The sequence below is a fragment of the Syzygium oleosum genome, unplaced genomic scaffold (genome assembly GCF_021117445.2).
Source record: "Syzygium oleosum isolate NSW1041296 unplaced genomic scaffold, Sole_v2.1 Sole_v2.09, whole genome shotgun sequence".
In the NCBI taxonomy this organism is placed as follows: domain Eukaryota; kingdom Viridiplantae; phylum Streptophyta; class Magnoliopsida; order Myrtales; family Myrtaceae; genus Syzygium; species Syzygium oleosum.
Window position 1 is genome coordinate 4,512,941 of NW_026607493.1, and position 22,040 is coordinate 4,534,980.

General features: G+C 41.3%; 3 protein-coding genes across 4 annotated transcripts; 2 read left to right on the forward strand and 1 right to left on the reverse strand.

Moving 5' to 3' along the window:
* Positions 1 to 1,755: 1,755 nt before the first annotated feature.
* Positions 1,756 to 7,484, forward strand: LOC115673618 (disease resistance protein RPV1-like). Its single transcript, XM_030595828.2, has 4 exons — positions 1,756 to 2,426; positions 2,990 to 4,112; positions 4,258 to 4,548; positions 4,647 to 7,484. Exons 1-4 carry the CDS (start codon positions 1,906 to 1,908, stop codon positions 6,270 to 6,272), a joined length of 3,561 nt encoding a protein of 1,186 aa, XP_030451688.1. The 5' UTR covers positions 1,756 to 1,905; the 3' UTR covers positions 6,273 to 7,484.
* A 5,173-nt stretch (positions 7,485 to 12,657) lies between these two features.
* On the forward strand, positions 12,658 to 16,440 carry LOC115673753 (protein PALE CRESS, chloroplastic). Of its 2 annotated transcripts, none has more exons than XM_030596009.2 (7): positions 12,658 to 12,807; positions 12,921 to 12,991; positions 13,924 to 14,118; positions 14,677 to 14,763; positions 14,946 to 14,996; positions 15,538 to 15,717; positions 15,875 to 16,440. In XM_030596009.2, the coding sequence occupies exons 1-7, from the start codon at positions 12,696 to 12,698 to the stop codon at positions 16,103 to 16,105; spliced, it is 927 nt and encodes a 308-aa protein (XP_030451869.1). In that variant the 5' UTR covers positions 12,658 to 12,695; the 3' UTR covers positions 16,106 to 16,440. The 2 variants fall into 2 exon arrangements, with proteins under 2 accessions (XP_030451869.1, XP_056170512.1); XM_056314537.1 differs by lacking the exon at positions 12,658 to 12,807 and adding an exon at positions 13,314 to 13,477 and having other exon boundaries at positions 12,928 to 12,991.
* An 888-nt stretch (positions 16,441 to 17,328) lies between these two features.
* Positions 17,329 to 21,266, reverse strand: LOC115673561 (isoamylase 2, chloroplastic). Its single transcript, XM_030595772.2, has 2 exons — positions 21,103 to 21,266; positions 17,329 to 20,226 (listed from the first exon to the last, which is right to left on the reverse strand). Exon 2 carries the CDS (start codon positions 20,158 to 20,160, stop codon positions 17,527 to 17,529), a length of 2,634 nt encoding a protein of 877 aa, XP_030451632.1. The 5' UTR covers positions 20,161 to 20,226; positions 21,103 to 21,266; the 3' UTR covers positions 17,329 to 17,526.
* Between the last annotated feature and the right edge of the window lie 774 nt (positions 21,267 to 22,040).

The window sequence follows — 22,040 nt, forward strand, 5'->3', positions numbered from 1 at the left end:
AAGTTGGGGATGCAAAAGTTGGAAGAGATTTCAAGTCCTGAAATCAATAGCTCTTCTATATCGAGACTCTGGTTCACTATAAGTGAAATCTTATTTTCTTTTGAATGTTTCCTTTTCTGCGACGTGGTAGTATTTTGCTGCATTGCATCGAAAACATCTGTCCTCTTTTTTAAACCACATGAACATCAAGTGAATCTTACTCGGATTCATATGATTAACAGAACATATCATAAATGATCTCGCTCCACTTGTTCTATAGACCCTCCACCAACTTTTTACCTCTTTATGGGCGACTTCTACGAAATTATATCTTCGCTCCACCTGCCGTAGAACACGTCCGTTACGTTCCGCGCGGGAATGAAACTTCCGAGTAAAGGCACCGAAAGTGGCTATTAGTAAACTTGTAAAAGTAATCAGCTCTCTGAAACCTAGACCGCCTTTGTCTTTTCTTGTCTTTAGAACCTCCCATTTCTTCCGGTGCATGCCTGATTTGAACTCATTTTTCCTCCAATAGAAGAATGTTATTTCCTGTTCTACAGCTTTACTAACTAACAGAGATAGGAATCTTAAATATAGACATTGCATATTAAGGAAGAGCCTGCACTACAGTTTTAATTTGGATCTCCTCGCTCGGAAACTCGTTCAAGGAATAAAAATTGAAAAAAAAAACTATTTCTGAACAGTGTCATTTGTGTTGCCTACGCAACACATTTGTCCTTTGCGATTATGGAGTTGCGAAAAGTAAAAAAGTAAGATGGTACTCCAAAGCAATGGGAAAAGGAAGAGATCCGAGAAACTGATATTCTACCTAGCTCGAACCCAAGCATGGGAGATGATTCAAACACGTAGCAGCGATAGCTTTCGTTTGTCATCTCGCAGCCTCAAAGCCGATCGGGGAAGTATATCGGAATTTCTAAATCTAATGTAGGGGTTTTGTGCCCAAGAATAGAGTTTGGGTCCAAGTGTCGGTAACAACCTTTTCGTTAGGTTCTAAACAGAGAAGCCATAACACATCAAATGTCAATTGAGGAGTTGCAGATTCGTGAACAATGCTAGCATAACAGTCACCGTTACTCACAGTTACCATTGGAGGTAATGGTGGCATGTGGATCACGAGTTATAATGGAGAGAAAAAGGGCTACTTATCGACATGCCACCTTACTTGCAAAAATAACGGTGGAACGATTTAAGCACCACAACATAACATGTTTTTGGTTAAAGAAATTTTATATCAGATTAGTGAGAAGTGAATGTAAACCATCAGGGAAAAATCCTGAAGCAGAACCTTGAAAACTATAAAGGTCATTATAGAGCAGTTACCAAGACAACAAAATATGAAAGTCTACCCTTACTGCTCGCTAAAGTTGACCTACAAGAAAATTGTGGATTTTCCGCTAGCTGTTTACGCACGAGCCACACGATGCTTGTCCGGTCTAGTATGGTCAGACTCTCAGTTGATCGCCCATGATGATCCATATCGCCGTGGAGAAGTAATGTCCACTTCCTTTTCCATGGCTCGCGACTGACGACTTGGCCTCGGCTTGGCTCCGGGTTTCGGATCGGTGGTCGAAAGTCACGGAAGAGAGCCCGAAACGTCGGGATCGAAAATGGTCTCGGTGATTTCCTGGTAATCGCCATCCCACTCCATCTGTTGTAGAACACGTTACGTTCCGCGTGAAAAGAAACTTCCGAGGCAATGCAGCGAAAGTGGTCGCTCGCGCACGGGGCTTCGTATAAATATATGCAAAGAACCGCGCATGAAGAATAAACTCAACTTGTCTTCCATTTCAAACACTGTTGCCTAGTTTTTCCTTTCGTTCTTCCTAGAACCACACGAGAAGGAGATATTTGTTTTTCTTCTTCCTTTCCTGTTTCGTCTGCTCCGCTTCTTCTTCCTCGTTCACGATGTCGTCTAACCCAAGGCAATCGCAGACACGGATGGCAAAGATTTCCGCGCACGTTGCGCCTACGTTGGGCTACAAGTACGACGTGTTCTTGAGCTTCCGAGGGCCCGACACTCGCCGCACGGTTGCAGATGTCATCTACGAAAGCTTAGTCGACGCTGGAATTAGTGTCTTCAGAGACAATGAAGAGCTTCGCAAAGGCGGGAATATCGGGCCTGAGCTCAAGCGCGCGATCGACGACTCGAGGATCCATGTGCCCATCTTCTCGGAAGGCTACGCATCCAGCGCGTGGTGCCTCCAGGAGCTCGCGCGAATGGTGAGGCGCCAGAGGGAATCCGCGGGGCACGAAATCGTGCCCGTATTCTACGGCGTGAGTCCTTCGGACGTCAGGCTCAAGAGGGGTTCGTACGGCGAGGACCTGCTTTGGCACGAGGGGCGTTACGGCGAGGAGACGGTGCGAGAGTGGAGGGAGGCTCTAATGGAGGTCGCAGATCTCAAAGGATGGGACGCACGAAACGCACCGTAAGTAAACGAAGAAACTTCAATGGCCATTACAACTCATTACAATCCGAAATATGCTTAGATGGGGTATTTTTAACTGGCAAAGTTAGGTTCCATAGCGTGGTCGGTGGAAATGATATCGAAAGGTGTTTGGTAGAATACATTTTAAAGCTTCTTCGGTGTCTTGGACGAATGTGCTGTGTTAGAAATGAACTTTGAGCTAGTCTCAGTCTGTGTTGCTGTTTTGTGCTCTTTCTGAGATTCAAAAAAACGGAAGTATTTATCGAGCCAAATGATTCACTTTGCTAACTATAAAGTATAAACAAGACAAAATCACTTGGGAGATGGTTAATGAATTGCGACACCTTCAGTTGAATGGTTTGTCTTGTTAGAAATTCTTTGTTGGATCACCATCATCAATACCTGTGTGAGAGAGAGAAATTCTGTAGGGAGAGTTTCCAGCCAAAGAAGGATTGAAAATATGTTCTATAAGTCCTAGATATGCTGGTATATTGCTGATATAGTTGCTACTGATATAGTTGCTCCTCTTTTCTTAGAGGATGATGATTTATTATGCATGGCAGGCTTGGTAAACTTATTAAAGATTTTGTTCGAGACGTTTTTATTAAACTGAAGAAGAGACAAAAGGTTCTACCTGATCATTTAGTTGGAATTGATGATCGAGTCAAAGACGTGATGCAGTTGTTGGACTGCGGCTCCCTGGGCGTACGATTTCTTCTTGTGCACGGGATGGGAGGAATCGGCAAGACAACTCTTGCCAAGGTGGTTTTCAACGAGATCGCTCCTCTGTTTGATGGTTGTAGCTTCCTTTCAGACATTGCAGGAACTTCACAAATAGGTGGCATCGTAAAGTTGCAGAACCAGCTGTTATCCGATATCCTGAAGAGGTCCATAGATGTCCATGACGTCGACGATGGTGTCCACATGATACGAGAGAGATTTCGCAACAAGAGGGTCCTCATTATTCTTGACGATGTGGATAATAGAGAGCAGCTCACGGAATTGACGGGGATCAGTGACTGGCTTGGCCCTGGAAGCAGGATTATTGTCACAACTAGGAATGTGGGTGTTTCGCCAGCTGGAGACATAGGACAACATAATAACGTCCCATTTCCTCCTAAAGGTTATTATGCTTATGAGATGATGCCAATGAATCCTTGCCATGCTCTTCAACTTTTCAGTAAGCATGCCTTCGGAGAAACCCTACCTCCAGATGATCTCGAAACTCTTTCCAGTGATATTGTGGCCACTACCGGAGGAATTCCTTTGGCCCTTGAAGCTTCGGGGTCATTCCTCCGCAGCAAAAGCCTCGAGATATGGACAGAAACATTGGAGCGTTTGAGGAAAGTACCTGATAGGAGAGTCCAAGATACGTTAAGGATAAGTTACGAGGCATTAAGCATTGAGGAGAAGCAAATTTTCTTAGACATTGCATGCTTTTTCAACGGGTTAGAGAGCACATCCGCAATATATGTGTGGAAAGATTTTGGTTATTTCCCTGAAAGCGGACTTGCTACTCTCGCTGATATGTCTCTGTTGAAGATAGACCATCACAATATTTTCAGGATGCATGATGTGATCAGAGATTTTGGAATGGAAATTGTTCGAGAGGAAAATCATCTGAATCCAGGAAGTCAAAGCAGGTGGTGGGAACCTGAGGAATGCCTTCGCATACTTCGTGAACCGGTAAAGTTATTTATCTAATAAAACTTCAATTTCCTTCGTGAAAAAGTTGAGAGAATTCTGGTCATAAGAAGAGTTTACTGCTCTCTGTATGCACAAGCTTCTCTGTTTGATGTTAAAATTCACTGATGCGTGCTATCTTTGCTAGATTGATTACCAGAGAAAGAGAAATGTGACATCACTTTGGCTACAATTCCCTGAGGTACAGAAGATCACAAGTCAAGAACTTGCTTCTCTGCCAAACCTAAGGTTTCTTCGTCTTAAGCGGGTGACCATCATTGGAGATTGTGGTAATCTTCTCCCAGAATTGAGATGGCTATCTTGGCATGATTGTCCTGCAGACTTTAGTGCGACCAATTTCTCTCCAAGAAATCTAGCCGTTCTCAAGCTTTCTGGTAGTGAACTTGGAGATGATTGGCCCGGATGGCACCAATTCACGGTACGAAGAGTTACACTTGCATCTACTTCTATTTTAATTGTTTAATCGAACAAGCCTGCAATTGCTCACTCCCCTTCTGATATTTTGGTCATCAACAGAAATCATGTGAGTTGAAATTTCTGGAACTTGGAGAATGCAGCCGCTTAACTAGATTGCCCGATCTCTCTGCCATCAGGACATTGGAAAGATTGACTCTTCGAGATTGCCCAAGCTTGGATCAAATTGACGAATCAATTGGTAAGCTGACACGCCTGAGTTGCTTGAAAGTATATAATTGCAAAGCTCTGAGAGAGTTGCCCAAAGAAGTAGGTTGTCTAAATTCTTTGAAAGAGCTAATTGTGAGAGGGACAATACATGGTCCTGTTGGTTCGTATCTTCCCCACTCGATTGGTAATCTACAGTCTTTGACAAGGCTAGAGATGGAAAGTGTCGGAATTAGCAAACTTCCTCACTCAATTGGAGAGCTAAAGGATCTTCAAAGCTTGTGCTTGTCCCGATGTTATGTGCTACGAAAGCTTCCAGACTCAATTGGGGGATTGGAATCGCTATTTGAGTTGGATTTGTCATATACGAAAGTAACAGAATTACCCGATTCAATTGGAAACCTAAGGAAGTTGAAAGTGATAAGGATAGATCATAGTGAGATAAGCAAGATTCCATCAACTATAGGTATGGCGGAGAAGCTTGAAGAATTTCATGCCGAAAAATGTGTGAATTTGGAGGGAGATATTCCTAGTGAAATTGGTAGTCTGTCCTCACTAAAAATCCTGAATTTGTCTCACACTTGCATTCGATCTGTGCCAACAACAATCAACCAGCTTTCTCGTCTCCAAGAACTTCATTTGGAAGGTTGCCATGAGCTTAAACGAGTCCCAGAGCTTCCCCCCAGTTTGATTAACCTCTATGTCGAGTCTCGCTCACTAAAGACAGTCCCAAACCTCTCAAACCTTACCAATTTAGTCAATCTAATAGTATCCGACTACATTGAGGAATCTCTTTCTAACCCATGGGATGCCAAATCTATCCAAACTCCAAACCTTAAGTGGGTTGGGAGGTTGTCTAGACTGGAGACGCTGAAACTGGTTCATAAGAGCATCATTGCACCACCGACCGAGCTTGCTTCCCTTCCTGGCCTGAAGCAACTAGTTCTGTCTTGTTTTGACCTGCAATCCCTCACTCAGCCGCTTCCTTCCACGCTGTCCATGTTGAAGCTTATAAACTTCAACTCATTGGCTGAATTCTCGCGCAGTTCGTACTTGAAAAATTTGTCAAGTTTAGAGCTACGTAAATCATGGCTGATGGAAATTCCACTCAATAGTTTTGGACAATTGGAGAATCTGAGGGAACTCATTCTGTCGAACTGCGTATTTCTTGTGCGGTTGTCCTCTTTGCCGGGCTTGAAGAAGCTCAGAGTGTTGCGCTTGTTGAACTGCCCGAAGCTAGTTGAGATCCAAGGTCTCGTCAAACTGGAATCGTTGGAAAGTATAAGGATTGGCCAGTGCAATTCCCTAGTAAGGTTGCCTAATCTCTTGAAGTTGAAGAAGTTGAGGACCATGGAATTTTTATTCTGCAGATCATTAGTGAGTTTGCCTTCTCTATCTCAATTAGCTTTGGAAGATTGTCATCTAGTAGTCGACAGATGCGATAAGCTATCCAACTACAATGGCCCTTGCTGGCTTTACAAAGACAAAAGGAAATGTCCAAACCCCCATTCTCGCCTATGAGCAGGAGATAGGGAACACTCGCATTGTCCTGTTTTCATGTAGTTTCCCCGAGAATGAGACTGCTTGGTCGGAGAGGATTTGCTTGTACTTTCTGTTTCCTTTTTTTCCCAGGTCGTGTTATTCTTTCTTCTCAACTTTCCAGTTAGCATACTCTGGATTTGTAAAGACAAGACATATGCATAAGCAGTCTAGTAGTCTCTCTCTTTGGTCTCCACCCTACTCTGAACTAACGCAGGAAGCTCGTTTGATCGTGACTTGATTCATTTTCTTCTTTTAGATAACTAGTAACTTGAATTCAATTAAATGGCATAAGCATTTCCCAAAAAAAAAAATGTAGGAATGTATCCTCCAAATTCTCGATTAGTTCCCTTTCTCCAAGAAATAAAGCATACTTCCGATTGCTGGTTGTCCTGCATTCCCCCAACCAAGTCTAACAATGTTCGGTACAGCACAATTTTCTTTAGTGCGCGATGGAGTTCTGACTGCCATTGATGTTGGTGACCTAGTTATAGCTTATAAGTTGAACGGACAATATTAACATGGTAGTTGGATGTAAATCGAATAATTAAACGGATAGGATTTGTTATCCGCCATGCGAATGTAATGACTGGTTAACTAAAACAAGTGCGACAGAGAATTAGGAGACTTGTTGTGGAAAATCTTGAGATATCAATTGCCTGGGGTGATTGTTCCCTTCAGTTAATTGGTTCCTGAACCAACAAAGGATCTTTCTTTTCTGAGGAACTAGTTTTAATGAGTTGGCCAGTGGCCATGGCGGAAATTTCTTTGTAAGCAGGAAGGATATGCCAGATTTGTTGACATTTCCAGGTTAGAACGTATCTTTCACTTCTACCAGAAAGGGAAACAAAAAAAGACTCCTCTTTTCAATGATTTCACTAGCCTAAATGGATGACGACGAACGACGCAGAACGTGAATGTAGAGTCCTCGAGCATCGTCTACACCAGGCAGGCATCGGTTGCTGGGTAATGTTCTACATAACTTCCACGTCAAAAGTTAATTTACTAGCCTAGTTGGTTGTATCGCAAGCAAACCAGGTCTTAATTGTAAGACGAAGGCTGAATTTGCGATGCGAATTCGATTAACGTACAAAGTCTTGATCTAGTTATAGAAGGTGTTAGCGTCCAATGATGGGGAAAGTATATTAGGCATATTACATTTGAATCGAAACACACAAGATTGGTTGCTTGCTATGTCAGGGAGAACTTGGGTCTAAAAGTGGAAAGCCCAATTAATGATGGGTAATATTAAGTGATTTCAAAACGCCACGTTAGCTGTTGACGTGGTGAGCATTTTTTCCTGTGCATCCACTTAAAAATTTACACTTGTCCTGAATTAAATTAAAAAAAAATTAACGTGAAATTTCTTTGTGATGTGGAATTGTTCTGTTTGACTTCGTCTTCCTCGTTAGTCCGAAGCCAGCCACTCGACCTCGGACGAGCCTAAGTTGCATTCTCCTCATCACCACAAATCCTTCGTAACTTCTCTCCAGACACGCGATCACCTTTCAGTCACGGCTTCTTCTCCTTCCCAATCTGCTACCTTCGATCCCCTTTTTGCCGACGAGTTTATATCAAACTAGAAGAGGTTGCTCGAACTCCTTTCCCTCAAATATCCCTTTATTATCTCTAACCCTGAGGTCGAGGAGGAGATATCGCTGCAAGACGCCGAGCCGATTGGTCTCCCGAAAATCATGCGTTTTGGGGGGGACTATGAAGAGCTCACTGTGGTGTTCGATTATGGTCTGGAGGTCTTCAGGGCTAACAGGGCCAAGATTGACTCTTTCCATTCCTTTGAAGCAGACTATTGGGACAAGAAAGAACAGGCCTACCATGCTCGTATGGTCCTCAAGGGCCATCGTAAAATTTTTGGACTGCCTGAGAAAGCACACGCTAGGCTGGTCTTTGCGAGGGAGAGCCTAGCAAGTAAGCTGATTGCTCTCGATGCCCCGTATGGAGGCAGGAGGAGCAATGCTGAATTGGAGCTAGAGAAGGAGAGGCTTTCTTGAAGGCTGCATGACTTGGACCATGATGTTCAAGTTTCTCAATCCTTCGCGAGGCATGCAGTTAGCTCGTAGAAGCCCAACAACCCCTATTCGATGAACTCTAGGATGATTGTGACCGCCTTTTCCCCCTCGGTTCAGGTACGTGCCTCCATTGCGCATCAATGCACTGAGGAGAATAGTAGAATGGAGGCGTGCCTGACCTCTTTTATTTTTAGGGTTTATATTATGAAAAATCTCAAACTGATATATTTGTGATAAATTTATATCAAACTAGCTTTTTGACCACCAAAAATCCTAAATTATTATACATGTGAAAAATTTACAAATTTATTCTTCATTAAATTGGATTAATACAAAAAAAAAAACACAAATTAGTACACATGTGACAAACGGAGGGTAAAACCCCAAACTGGTACATCCGTCAACTATCACGTGCTATTTAACTAAGCAATGACAGTAAAATTTTACGGAAATTAACGGAGGGTAAATTTGTCACGGATGTACTAGTTTGGAGTTTTTTGTGGTCAAAAAATTAGTTAAGGATAAATTTATCACGTGTATACCAGTTTCAAATACGAGTGCGCTACAAACTAATTTTAAGGATAAGTACGAGTGCGCTACAAACTAAATTTATCACGTAAATTTATCACGTGTATACCGTGACTAATTTATCACGTGTATACCAGTTTCAAGTACTAGCTACGAACTTTTCTTCTTATCATTTTTATGGCTGAGTCGTTTCCTTCTGTTCTCCGTCACTAATGAAGCAGGTGAAGCCTCTAGGGAAGTTGTGCCTCACAGCTTTTGTTCATTTTAAGATGGTGAAACTATTTGGAAGTAGAAGAAAGTCAAAAAATATGAAAATAATGTTTTGCTGCATAGTGTCTTCTGCAGATAAAGCAGTTATCTATTCAACCTGAATATCTTTTTCTTTGTTCTTTTTAATCAGTGGAGATGCAGATTCAGCAATTCCTTTCATGGCCACTAGGACCGCTATTTCCAAGCTGCACCTCAAGAGAAGTGCAAAATGGTATCCTTGGGGCCATAATAAGAAGGTAATCTGTTCACTGCTTTAATGTTCTCCCATATTAACTAAATCAGCTTGAATAACTATTTCCTTTGCTTACGATCAATGTCGATTGATACGATGTTAGATTAGTGGCTGGTCCGAGTTATACGAAGGGTTGACCTTTGCGACAATCAGAGGCTGCGGTCACGAAGTCCCCATGTACGCGCCTGCTCAAGCGCTCAACATGTTCGAACACTTTTTAGCTCACAGGCCGTTGCCTAAGTATACGAAGTGATGCAAAATCTGCAGCCTTGTGGGATTTTTGAAAATGTTGATCTAATTACAACCGTAAAATATCATGTGACATAAAGTAATATCTCGTGTCATTTCTAGTTATTCAATTCTGGAAGCATATTCACTATTCAAATACCATCGATGTTTTCTTCGTTTATGGGTGTCATATCTTGAATGTTACCTAAAAACCTGTGATTCAATTGGTAAAGTATTTTGCTCTGGCTGGCTTTAGAAATTTTGTTTCAACTAGCCTCTTGATTGATGTGGACTAACTAGGAGGATATCTCCCACATTTATACTTGACCAAAGACAAAGATGAGTTATGTCCATTTGCATAATCCACCAATTAAAGTCCGAATAAAGAAAAACATCACCCATATAATCAGACACAAACTTAGGATTGACATATTCGGGGACAAAGTATAAGGAAAACCAAATGATTAGTCACGATTATAGCAATATAGACTTAATAGTGAAGTAAATCAAAAAACTTAAAAATAATGACCATGAACATATGTTTTTCTTTTTCATTAGATACGCTGCAAGCACAGAGAGAAAAGAAGTAGTCGGGCCAAATAAATGAAAAGAGAGACACAAAGAATTGTGATTTATGTTCTCGTTTTTCTAAAATCGCGGCATCGTCTGATCTTAGTTAGCAATGGACTACGATCTAACTAATCTTTTACTAGATGTGGCAGTCGTCCCTTTTTGATCCCATTGGATAATTATGTTGTAGTTATTGGAATACATTCAGTGCAATTCAAGTTGCACGTATCTTGCATTACAACACCTTTATGCCAATAAATTGAATCTAACAATTGCATTTTTCAATTCTTTGGATCCGTTGTTTTTCAGGATAGATCTCAATGATAGTCGCCTGTAAAATACTTGAAGCCACAGACATATTAAATGAGAAATCACGCTTCAATAGGATTTGTCAAAAAAAGGCTTGTGAATTGTATAGGTGAAATCAATATACCTAGTGTCTTTGTACCTTATACGACGGTGCACTTATTTTTATTCATTTCGGTCTAAACGTGGATAAATTATATTTAGGTATAAGTCCATCATAGGTCCTAAAATTTATCGCAAAAGTTCAATTGAATCATAAGACTTTCAAAAATTATAATCGATTCTTAAAACTTATCAAATTGATGCACCACCAACACCCATATACGAGGTGAAGCGAGGTCAACCTTGATAGGTTGTGCACCACCTACGACCAAAGATCGAGGTGAATTTGAGGTCACCCGAGAGAGAGAGAGAGAGAGAGAGAGAGAGAGAGAGAGAGAGAGAGAGAGAGAGAGAGAGAGAGTAGGATTTCATTTTTAGCATTGGAGTAGGTAAACTATCATATTGATCATTGGAACCTTTTATTTTTTACCGTGATGGTCCTTTCTTTGAATGTTTTGCTTTTGAATTGCTATATATATTATGATGAGAGAGCCTTCGTGTATAGGCAAACTCGTGTATACGAAATACGACCCCAACCTCATGGATCATATAAGATGCAAAGCAAGCATTGGTCAATAACTCAAACATGGAGTTTGTTCGCACTTATTGGTATATGAAATTGAATATGTGCACGCACTTGATACAAAACAATATTATTATTTCGTCCGATCAACCGTGGAAGAACAAACAAAAGAAAGTATGCACAATGACAAATTATACGAGTGCGCTACAATAATCTCCATAGTTATTGGCCTCGGGCTTCTTTATTTAAGCAAAATGATCCACAATTGCGGATTGTACCAATATAGAGCGCAGAAGGCGTCACAAGAGTCATAACATATCTTATCGTACTTCTTGCTCTGCTTGTTTTCATCGCCGCACTTGCTTATGTCGCAACATAAATCCCGGCATTCGCGTTTCAGTTTCTCAGCAAATGCCCTGCGTTCGAGCTTGAGAGGGCTTGATTCTGGGGCTCTCGCCATCGCGAACTCGAACAGCATGACGGTCACGAGCATTCCCACGACCACTTGCTTGGCGATGGACATAATTCGCTGGCGGGAGGTTACGTGCAATCACAAGCTAAAGATCTTTGAAATCATAAAATTCTTCGATGATCGTTGTTATTGTAGCTCACCCACCGATACAATCTTGATCGAAAGTGATTTTCTTATCATTTATATTCGAAACGACCATTTTTATAGGGGGGCAGAGCGACGAAAGTTTAACGCCTGTATTAATGGAGGAGTCATTAAATTCTTCTTTTAACCAGCCTACATTACATCAGTTTTCATTCTGCACCGTCCAGTATTCGAACATTTGAATGGTAAAACGCCCTCAGGCCATTCGTCAAGCCTCGTTACATATCGTGTGCATCCAATCTTTGATATTCGAACTCTCTCGTTGTTCTTTTAGAATATTTTTATTCCTATCGTTAATAGGTTGATCGCATGTCAAAACCTAGGAATGGGATTAGGTCTGTAGATCTTGGTAAAGTTGTGGGTGATTTGGAAACGTGGTTAATGAATGCTGGTTGTACGTAGGAGGCGTGGAGAGGGAGGATTTTTGGAAGTCCCTCTCTAAATTGAATGTTGGAGGATGGCGAGTTGGTCCAAATGCGGAATGATTCGGTTTTTCTTTTAGGAATAATGACATAAACAGTCCATGAATTTTGGTCAAATGCGCAACGTAGTCCCTAAACTTTTAATTTGTTCCATGTAGTCCCTGAAGTTTAGCCTAATATTCAATGTGATATCTAAATTTTTAATTTATACAATGTGTCTACTGGACTTTCGGTACATATTCAATGTAATCTATGAACTATACGAAAATGTTCAATGCAGTTTCCGAACTTGAATTAATGGAAGGATTACATTGAACGTTTTTATATAATTCAGAAACTAAATTGAATGTGCACAAAAAATTTAGTGACGATAATAAACAAATTAAAAGTTATGGATCGTATCGCACGTCAAATTAAAATTTAGGAATCATATCAAATAAATTAAAACTTCATAAATTGTATTGCACGTTAAATCAAAATTCAGATCCTATGAACCAAGGTAGAACCTCACTTAACCCCTCTTTCCCCCCCTCTCTGTCTCTCTCTATAACTAAAAGATTGGAGGAATCGATTGAACGACAATGGAGGCAAATGCGGTTCTGCTGCTTGCGTGTGCGCCTCGTCTGCCGCCGCTTCCCTCGGTCGCCAGCTTTCCCATCTCGCGATTCATCCCCAAGCTCGCCTCCTCCGTAGGTCTGTCCTACTTCGTCCTTCGCTCGTATATCCAACTCCGAGGCTCAGTGCTCTTGAAAACGTCCGCTCATTTCTGAAGTTTTTTGTTCTCCGTTCTGGGTTTTGATGGGCAGTTTTGAGGAAGTGCTTGGGGAGCAAAGACGAGGTTCTTATCGATGGGCTTCCCAAGGAGTACTACGACGATGTGCGTGTGTTGCCCCCCCATCTTGTCTCTTGCTATTCCTCCTTCGTAGATTTGTCGTGGCGTTTTGATTGTTGGGTGTCTGTTGGGATGAGTTTTGCCGGCTTTTCCGTCTACTTGAAGTCCGGCATGAGTGAATTGTGTATCCAAAGTGATGATTGGGAAGCTGTTGAGCTAATCTATTATGATCTTGTTGCAAAGATAGTTGACTATTTGACATTTGGAACCGTGGCCTTGTAATCATTTTGACCTGAAATAGTTGGCATAAGTGAAGGGTTCCTCCTCAGAATTAAAATTCTCTGTTCTTCCTTTATGGAATTCATAGAAAGGTGCGATTTTTCTCTCTAAAATGACTGAGGCATAATCTTGAAGACCATAAAACATGGAACTTGTGAAAGGGAGTTCTTGAGGGTCAAAGGACCTTGTAAATAGAGGGGGCATCGATGTGCGGTGAACAGAGAGTAATTTTCACTTAGCATGGCGTTGGAGGTTTGAGTTCTTGCAACCTAATATAGATGATAGGATGTAAATAATATTAGGTCATAATGACAGGCACTGCAAAGCTCGGAATCACAAGTGCAAGTGATTCTGATGTTGTAGGTCTAGAATCGTGTAGCCAGGCATGCTGGAGTCATGCCGGACCAAGAGCTTTCTGTGTGATGGTACAGGATAAGCTCAGACTGTCATCCAGAATCAGTTGGTTGAACTATTCTAACAATCAAGTTCTATTACACGTTCATGTGCTTGTAAATCGATGTGCTGATGAAATCTCGTCAAGGAATAGGTGATACATCCTATTTTCTGATTTCTTTATAAGCCATTGCTTTATTAAATGGATAGCAGGTTAGTTATCTAGGAGCAACTGGAAACATGTTGCTATCGGCCATCTTTTACTCTTTCTTAAAATCTGTAAAGGTTTTTCTTTGTGCCACCAGGAATGGCAGGCTCGTCAAAGAGAGAAGACGAAGGAGCTGCATCGTAGGCGACAGGAGGAAGACGAAGAAGAAGAAAGAAAGGTTGAGGCATATCGTGAAATTGGAATGAGATTGAAAGGTTATCCTGAAGAAGATGTTCGAAATGCCAGGAAATTAGTATCAAGCTTTATCAGATCGGACGAAGAAATTGAAGAGGTGCTTTGGTATTCTCTTGGTGTTTGTTATTTTTTCTGAAGACTCTGGACGATTATAAGCATGAATCACATGGATAGTTATTTTTTATCCAAGCCTACTTGCTAGTTTGTGTAGAACATTCCTCGGAACTATAACACACTGTTTTGAGCAGATGTACGGCCAAGGCCGCATCATAACCAAGTTAGAAGTTTTATCAGGATGCTTTTGTTCTGTTCATTGTGAGAAAAGCCGTTGTAGTGTGGAATAGAGTTAAATAATGACGGCCAAGCAACTTAACCGTAGCCATGCTAGTTCCCGGTAGCCTTTTTGATGATGCATGGAAATTAGTCTTATCTACCATTAAAAACGTTTTGCTGAGTTCTTCAATTCTTGGTATAGTCATTTAGCCTTAGTAATTCCATAAATTTGCTCTCTCTTCAATTTCTTCTGTGCAACCCATTTCCTCCATTATTTTGCATCTTTCATTGTTGCTGCTAGTAAATGGTAATGTTAGCTGGAGTTGTAGATCTGTGATTAAAGCATGCCTGAATACTGACTAGTCTTATCACCTGTCTTCAGAAAATCGAGGAAGCTGCCGAGAGAGGAGAACTGACAGAACTTGTCTTAATGGTTATCTGGAATCGGCTTGATCTTGCTAGACGTGATGTAAGTTTGCATCTTCACAATATATAAATGACATGTATTAAGGGATGGTGAAGCAGGTGGGTGGGAAAGTCGGGTGGGGATTGGGGAACAGGTTGGGAAGTTGTTTAGCTGGTTTAGATTGGCCTTTTCAGTGCGATATCTTTCTCCTTATTAATGTCTCAGTGATTTTTTTGTTTTTTTAGGATGAAAAGGATGCAGTTAGAAGTCTTGACCTCTTATACAGGAGGGTTGAGGTATGCTCCATTTACTGTACTTAGTTGATGTCAGTTCCATATTTGGTTGAGTAATTAGGAGAAAGGGGTACGCCATAAGCTATTTGAAATGGCAACTTGTGTTCCAACGGAATGATAAATAATTATTCAAAGCTCTTGCTGTCATTGATATATTGGCACAGAATTGCTCATAGTAACACTCTCATAGCAGTATTTTCTTGCTATAAGAAAGCAGCTCAGCTTCTCCAACCCCCTCTTATTCAATTTGGCATTGTCATGTAGACCATCTCATCCATGTTGATTGGTTTAAGTGTAACCAAAGATAACTTTGGGAGACCAAATATCACTTGTGAGACCGTTGAGCCATGTAGCTTTGAAAAGTAAAAAGCTCTTGATTTTGGCTGAAATTTCTGGAATGAGTTTGCTTTATTAATCTGAGGTTTCTTCTCTTGAAATGAGTTGTTCATGTTTTCCAAGTCTCTCTATACTCCAAAATGAACGTATGTGTTTACTGATGCTTTGACCTAAGAAACTTACAAGGTCTAAATTCTCTACATTTTAGACTGAAATTTTGAAACGAGAGGCCTCTCCTGCCATGAGACTGCTCAACGAGCTTTTGAATATGCATGATGGTTTTGATAATGAAGGATGGCTGAAGGTATGTAGAAAGCTGATGGTGGATACCTTTCCAAGGGAGGATCCATTTAGCATTTTGGTTCCAGCTGGACTTGACATGGATAAGGTACGCTTTTGTTATGGACTGCATGGTGATTCATCGAATTAGCACTTCCTTTTTGGGCTAAATTCAGCGAATTAGAACTTGCTAATCCTGCTCGTGTCAATTGATGTGTTCATGGATGATGCTTTTCTTTAAAGGTTGTAGTAATTGTATTGTGCAGCATCAAGGGCCACTTCGACCCTCATTTGAAGATGATGCTCTTTTGAGGGTAGATTTTGTTAGAGAGGTTGCTGAACTGCTACAAGAGGTCCGTCTTGAACAAAGTGAATGGCAAGATGCTCCAGGGTTGGACCCTGAATCTGTTGCAAGTAGGTTGAAGCAGCAGGAGAAGCAACAAACAATACACCATGTAGAAGCTCTGCTTGATGTGGCAATCAATTTGAAATGGTAACTAAATCTGTATAGCCTACTTCCCCAGTTACAAGACGATGCAGCGCTAACCCCAAGTATATTGAGGAACTCGACACTGATGCTGAGTAATTGGCTTCTCTTGAGCAGCCACACCAGTGATGTCCCTTGAGTCAATTAATCATCAACCGTACTCATATTGGATCTCAGTATGAGTTGTGTTTTACGGTTTTTGTATTGGTTAGGATGGTTATGGCTCTGTATATAAGTGACTCATAATTTTCTTTTATGAAGCTGTGTATGGTATTCCTTGCGATAGGCTACTTTCCACTGTCTGACAATCCAAGGAAAGGTACCAAAAAACCTCACTTAACCCCTCTTTCCCCCGCCTCTCTCTCTCTCTCTCTCTCTCTCTCTCTCTCTCTCTCTCTCACTTTGATTCGAGGAATCGATTGAATGACAATGGAGGCAAATGCGGTTCTGCTGCTTACATGTGCGCCTCCTCCACCATCTCGTCCCTCAACCTCGAGCTTTCCCATCTCGCGATTCGGCCCCAAGCGCACCTCCTCCATTGGTCTGTCCTTTCTATCGCGTCCTTTGCTCGTATATCTAATTCCAAGCTTTAGTGCTCTTGAAAACGTTCGCTCATTTTTAAAGTAAATTAGACGGTGTTAACTTTAAGACTTGATTAAACCAATTTGATAAATTTTGTACTCGATTACACTTTTACAAGTTTTAAGATTCAATTACACATTTGTAACAAGTTTTAGAACTTCTAGTTAACATATCCAAGAAAAACAGTGTCGGTTTCATGAGTCTAACTTGAAACATTCCTCGTGGAAATAGTTCATGTGGAGGGAAAGTTACCAAAAAAGTTTTAAATCTATTATATTGGTACCAATTCAATCCTAAACATTTCAATTAAACCAATTTAGTTTTAAACATTTTAAACCTTTTTACATTGGTACCAATTTAGTCAATCCGACTAATTTTTCGGCTTAAATTGATTGGATGAACTGAATTGATACCAATATTACATGTTTAGGGCTTTTTTTTGTAGTTTTTCTTTCGTACGGCCTCTTTCTATGGCAAGAAACATGCCCCCTAGAGTCATCTTATGTTCAGCAACCTATGACATCTTTTAAAGGAATAGGTTGCCACGCAAGAATATTTTAGCGATTCCAGATATGGCCCAGTGGAGGAAGAGCAAGTACCTCCTCGAAATTTCAAACGATCTGTGTCTCAATTAAGGAATACACCAAGAGATCAAGTCTTAATAAGAGCCATCTTTACTGAAATAAGAGTGATTATTGAGTTGATTTTATACATTAATGTGGTAACAACTGCCCATGGAAGGATTCCTCTATTGTACAATGTACTTGTACTTTGATCATTTATGGTCTAAATGTACAAAGAAAGGATTTGTCTATCTCAAATACAAAAATGACAAGCGAGAGGAAGATGTCAACCACCTTGGCTGCGTGATTCGAATAGAGCGCAACTGTGAGACTTGATTTCATAAGCAAACAGTCCTACCATCTGCTCGAGCATAGGCTCTCCATCAGCTGAGAAGAACCCTGGATACGGTAAAGCAGTGTCAATCACGCGACGCCAGGTCATGCCCTCTGGAGGAACGGGTAGAATGACACTCTCTGAAATATCAGCGGCGTTAAACGTGATAAACAAATCGCCGAGCTCATGAGATGTTCTAGAGCTTGACTGGCTTTCTGCTTTTTCTGTCTTCAAGGTCATGGCAAGGAACTTACATGACGGATCCTCCCACTTTGGAGGAGACTGATTACTTCCATGCCAATCAATATTCTCTTCTTTAAAAAAATTACGCTTCTGAAGTAGGTCAGCTCGTCTCTTTCTAAATGAATTCAAGAAGGAAATGAATTGTGTCGTCTGGATTCCAAAACCCGTTTTTAGGGCGTTCCAGTCATAGGACTTTCTGTCGACATAAGCAGGGGAACCTCCAGTAGATTGGCCGCACTCATCACCCATGTTAAGAATAGGGACACCCAAGGAAATGTACAAGATGAAGAGGAAGTTACGGATTTGTTTGAGCCTTCTTTCAAGGACAGCAACTTTATTAGTTGGACCTTCCTCACCACAATTCCAACTCAACTCTGCTGCGAGCTGACCACTGCTGAAGCTGACTAAATCAACAATTGGAAGGCCAAAATTGCGAGAAACGTAATTGAAAGAATATGAGGGGCCTCGACCATCAGAAAATATGTCTCCACTCCCGCACAATCTCGTCGCGAGGTCACTCAAGAGCCCCTCACCTCTCAAAAAGTTTCTTATATCAGTGGAGAATTTTGTGTTCACTTCTGCCCATCTCTTCCAATGAGGAAATTGGACATCCTTTGGCGCTTTGTTGATGGGATCCCAGCAATCCGCAATGACTTTTGTCCTTGAGAGTACTGGATCAAAAGCAATTGCCTCAACCAAAGGAGGCCGAGATAAGGATTCTCCATGAAATCCTCTCAACAAAGATGAAGCGTTGATAAAACAGAAGCCATCAACATGAAATTCAGTCACCCAGTGCCGAAGACTATCGAGGATCATCTGCTGAACAATCGGATAGTTACAATTCAGAGCATTCCCCTGTTTCAATTCTACCAATCCATTCACATAATAGGACACATCATCAATACCTTGCAATGCTCCAGCATCAGCCGTATGGGTGAAGACTACTTCAAGAAAAACCTCTATTCCATTCATATGCAATCTCTTCACCATATCCTTCATTGATTTAATTGTGGAAATGGGGTTATTGGAAGGCCCAAACAGACTCGCCGGGGAAAAGAAGTGGCAAGGAAAATGTGGTCCCTTTTCCTCGTCATATGAGAAAGTTGGCTCTAAAAGAACTGCATTCACCCCAAGATCTTTAAGATGATCCAGCTTCTGAGCTAAACCAGAAAATGTCCCAGCAATATCAGCAGATAGTTGACTAGACTTGTGCTCCGTAAAGCGCTTCACATTCAAGCTATAAATTGTCAACTGTTCTAGTGGTAGGTTGGGATGGACATCACCAGACCAATCAAAAGTGGGTTCCTTCGTCAACAGTCCACGGTAATTTACACTAGTAGATCCTTTATCCTCAATTCTTGACTTCATAATAATCTTGGAATATGGATCCAGAAATGTGCGGGCTGATTCAAACTGATCTATACTTTCTCCCCCGCACCGGAAAGCATAGCTCTCATAAGTCTCGGCACTTTCCAGTGACACATGCCAAATATCACCTGATCGATTAACATATGGATCCAGATCAAGCTCTAAAGCAGGCGATTCTGCTGAAACGTCACCATATAAGCACAGAACCAGACCTCCTGCATTTCTAGAAAAGATAGAAATATTCAGCGAACCATCAGTTGCAAAGGAGAGACCCAACGGAAATGGGTTACCTCGACCTAAACCAACTGGAACACAAAATTTTGTTCCCCTGTGACTTCTAATTTCTGAACCACTTGAGTTAGCCTCCAAGGCAGGCTTCAAAAGAAATGAAAGAAAGAAGGGGATTTGCTTTGCTTCAAATTCCAGTTCGAGTGTGTATGTGCCAAGAGAAATTTGATTGAACAGCGTCTCGAATGCCCTCCCATCAGGAGATGAGTGCTGAAAGTCCTCTGTCATGTAGCATCTAGAATCTGATCTATAGACACCCCAGGACATTAGTAATCTATTGCTACTGCCATGCGATTGCAGCAATGAAACCTCAATATACACGGCATATTTCAAGTTTTTCTTTCCAACAGAAACCTTCACTTGTTCACCAGTTTCTGTCCTGAATAGATAAGTGGACTCCCTCTCTAGTTTGCCGACCTCTGTGGTAAGAGTGAACGTCTGCTCAGTTGGTTCGATTGAAACATGTGCAGCACATACTTTCAAGCTAACATTCTGAGAAGGAGTCCTCATGACATCAGACATGAAACCTGGGTATAACTGCTTCATGCCAATAGCCATTCCATCGAACGTACGCGACATCTTGCTTCTTGTGAGAGAACTGGATGATGAAGCCAACTTGGATACTTCGGTTGCTCCACAGTTTAGACAGCATAGCCTAGTTACAAGTGATGGATGAAGAGTAGCCATTTATATGCAGATATGCGCAGGTTGTTCTCACAATAAGGAAGTTTCTCCTCCAAATTTAGCTAATTCCTGTTCAAAAATGGAACATTCATTTACTTACTTTAAGGTACAAAATCCAACAATACCTGCACTAAACTGCCAATTGAAAAGCACACAAATCACATTCACATTTTTTAAATGAAAAAAAACTTCCTCGCACGAATCTGATGATAAACCTAGCCACGGAAGAGAGAGATCCCGAAGCAATAGATCACCCCTGTTCCAAATAAGTGATGCTATGTATTCAGCATAGACACAGGGGCCCCAACTTAGTGGAAGAAAGATTCCACTAAGAACAATTACTCTAGACACATACATCGGATGCTACTCGAACTAATACCCACTTCGCATTGAAATTCACCTATTGGAAAACAACGACGGACATCAATCACGACTTAGTACCTTGGTAACATTATGGAGTAAGTCAAGACATGCACAATTTGAACCGCCGCCGCCGCATCTACGGCCCAAACGAAACAACTACCAATGCATGTGACGCAGAAGCTGTCAACGTGAAAAATCACGACCCGATAAAGACGTACGTATTTCAACTTCAACTGGGCAGATCCCAAAACTCCAGTTTCGGAGAACGCACGACCACCTCCTCAACTGATCACGTTCGCAAACACAATCCCAAAAAAAGAAACAAAACAGCGAAGCCAATAATCTCTTGAAAAGGAAGAAAATACTGGTTCTTGACTAACAAATGACCCAACGTTCGACCAAAAAAAAAACGGACTAATGACCCAGCAAAACCAAACGAAAAGGGATGTCGCAACGTGATCCGGAACGCCTAAAAACGGCAGAAAAAAGAGAGGAGAAGAACAAGAACAAGAGCAAGAAGAAGTAACGCAGGAACGAGATAGGTAGCGGAACCAAAAGGGGGTTACAAAGAACGGAACTCACATCGCGCGGGTCTTGCAGCTGCAAGAAGAAGCGAAGCTGGCGGACAGTCCCTTCGGATGATCACGGAGAGAGATTCGAGAAGAGCTTGACTTCGCAGAGTGGAAGCGAGTGCGGTGGGCAGGACGAGTGTCCGTCCGTTTTCAACATTTGGATCTCTCTCTCTCTCTCCCCCCGTGACAACCGCACAAACGCAAACCGATGATGAGCCGACGGGGTGAGCACACAAAACGACGTCGGGCGCGATGTATTTATCAGTGTGGTAGCATATACGTACACGTACGACGCTGAATTAGAAATCTTTGAAATACTTGCTATTATTAAATCGTCGGTATAAAGAAAAAAGGGAAAGAATAATAAAAGCTAATTTTGCCTCTTTAATTAAATGGGTGCGAAGAAACCAGAGAAGGTTCGGGAACGGGCACTCCCATATAGTTTTTGATGAAACCCGAGCTACGATGATCCCCTTATCTTAACTCTTCTTTTATATTCAATCAAATTCGACTATTGTCATTCAGAATCTAGTCATTCAGCTATCCATACTGCTGAGCCTACATAATTAGTCAAAAATCATGATATGTATTCCAGCTAATTTCTCGTCGTATGTCCATTGTTCGTTGCTTTCTTTTAGCTATGTTTAAAAGGATTTTAAGCCGAGTAAAGAAAATCAAGAAACTGGTTTGATTTTCCTTTTTTGGTTTGCCCTACGCAAACAAAATAGAAGTCATTTCTAATATTCGGCACCAGAAAACTTTAAAACTTATTTTTTTTTCATAAAAAGATACATATAATCACATATTTGACCCTATTAGGCCTCGCCCTTTTTTGGAGAAAAAGAAAAGTAAATAGTTGCATACTTCGACATGAGGGCACCTGTTGTGATTCTATATGATAAGTCAACGGTGCTTTTGTTTTCTCCATTGAAAGATTATTTTTTTTTA

Coding starts and splice junctions, on each gene's coding strand:
- LOC115673618 (XM_030595828.2), top strand. CDS start 1,906: ATGTCGTCTAACCCAAGGCAATCGCAGACACGGATGGCAAAGATTTCC. Junction 4,113..4,257: donor TTCGCATACTTCGTGAACCG/GTAAAGTTATTT, acceptor TATCTTTGCTAG/ATTGATTACCAGAGAAAGAG. Junction 4,549..4,646: donor CCGGATGGCACCAATTCACG/GTACGAAGAGTT, acceptor GGTCATCAACAG/AAATCATGTGAGTTGAAATT.
- LOC115673753 (XM_030596009.2), top strand. CDS start 12,696: ATGGAGGCAAATGCGGTTCTGCTGCTTGCGTGTGCGCCTCGTCTGCCG. Junction 14,119..14,676: donor CGGACGAAGAAATTGAAGAG/GTGCTTTGGTAT, acceptor ACCTGTCTTCAG/AAAATCGAGGAAGCTGCCGA. Junction 14,764..14,945: donor TTGATCTTGCTAGACGTGAT/GTAAGTTTGCAT, acceptor TTGTTTTTTTAG/GATGAAAAGGATGCAGTTAG.
- LOC115673561 (XM_030595772.2), bottom strand. CDS start 20,160: ATGGCTACTCTTCATCCATCACTTGTAACTAGGCTATGCTGTCTAAAC.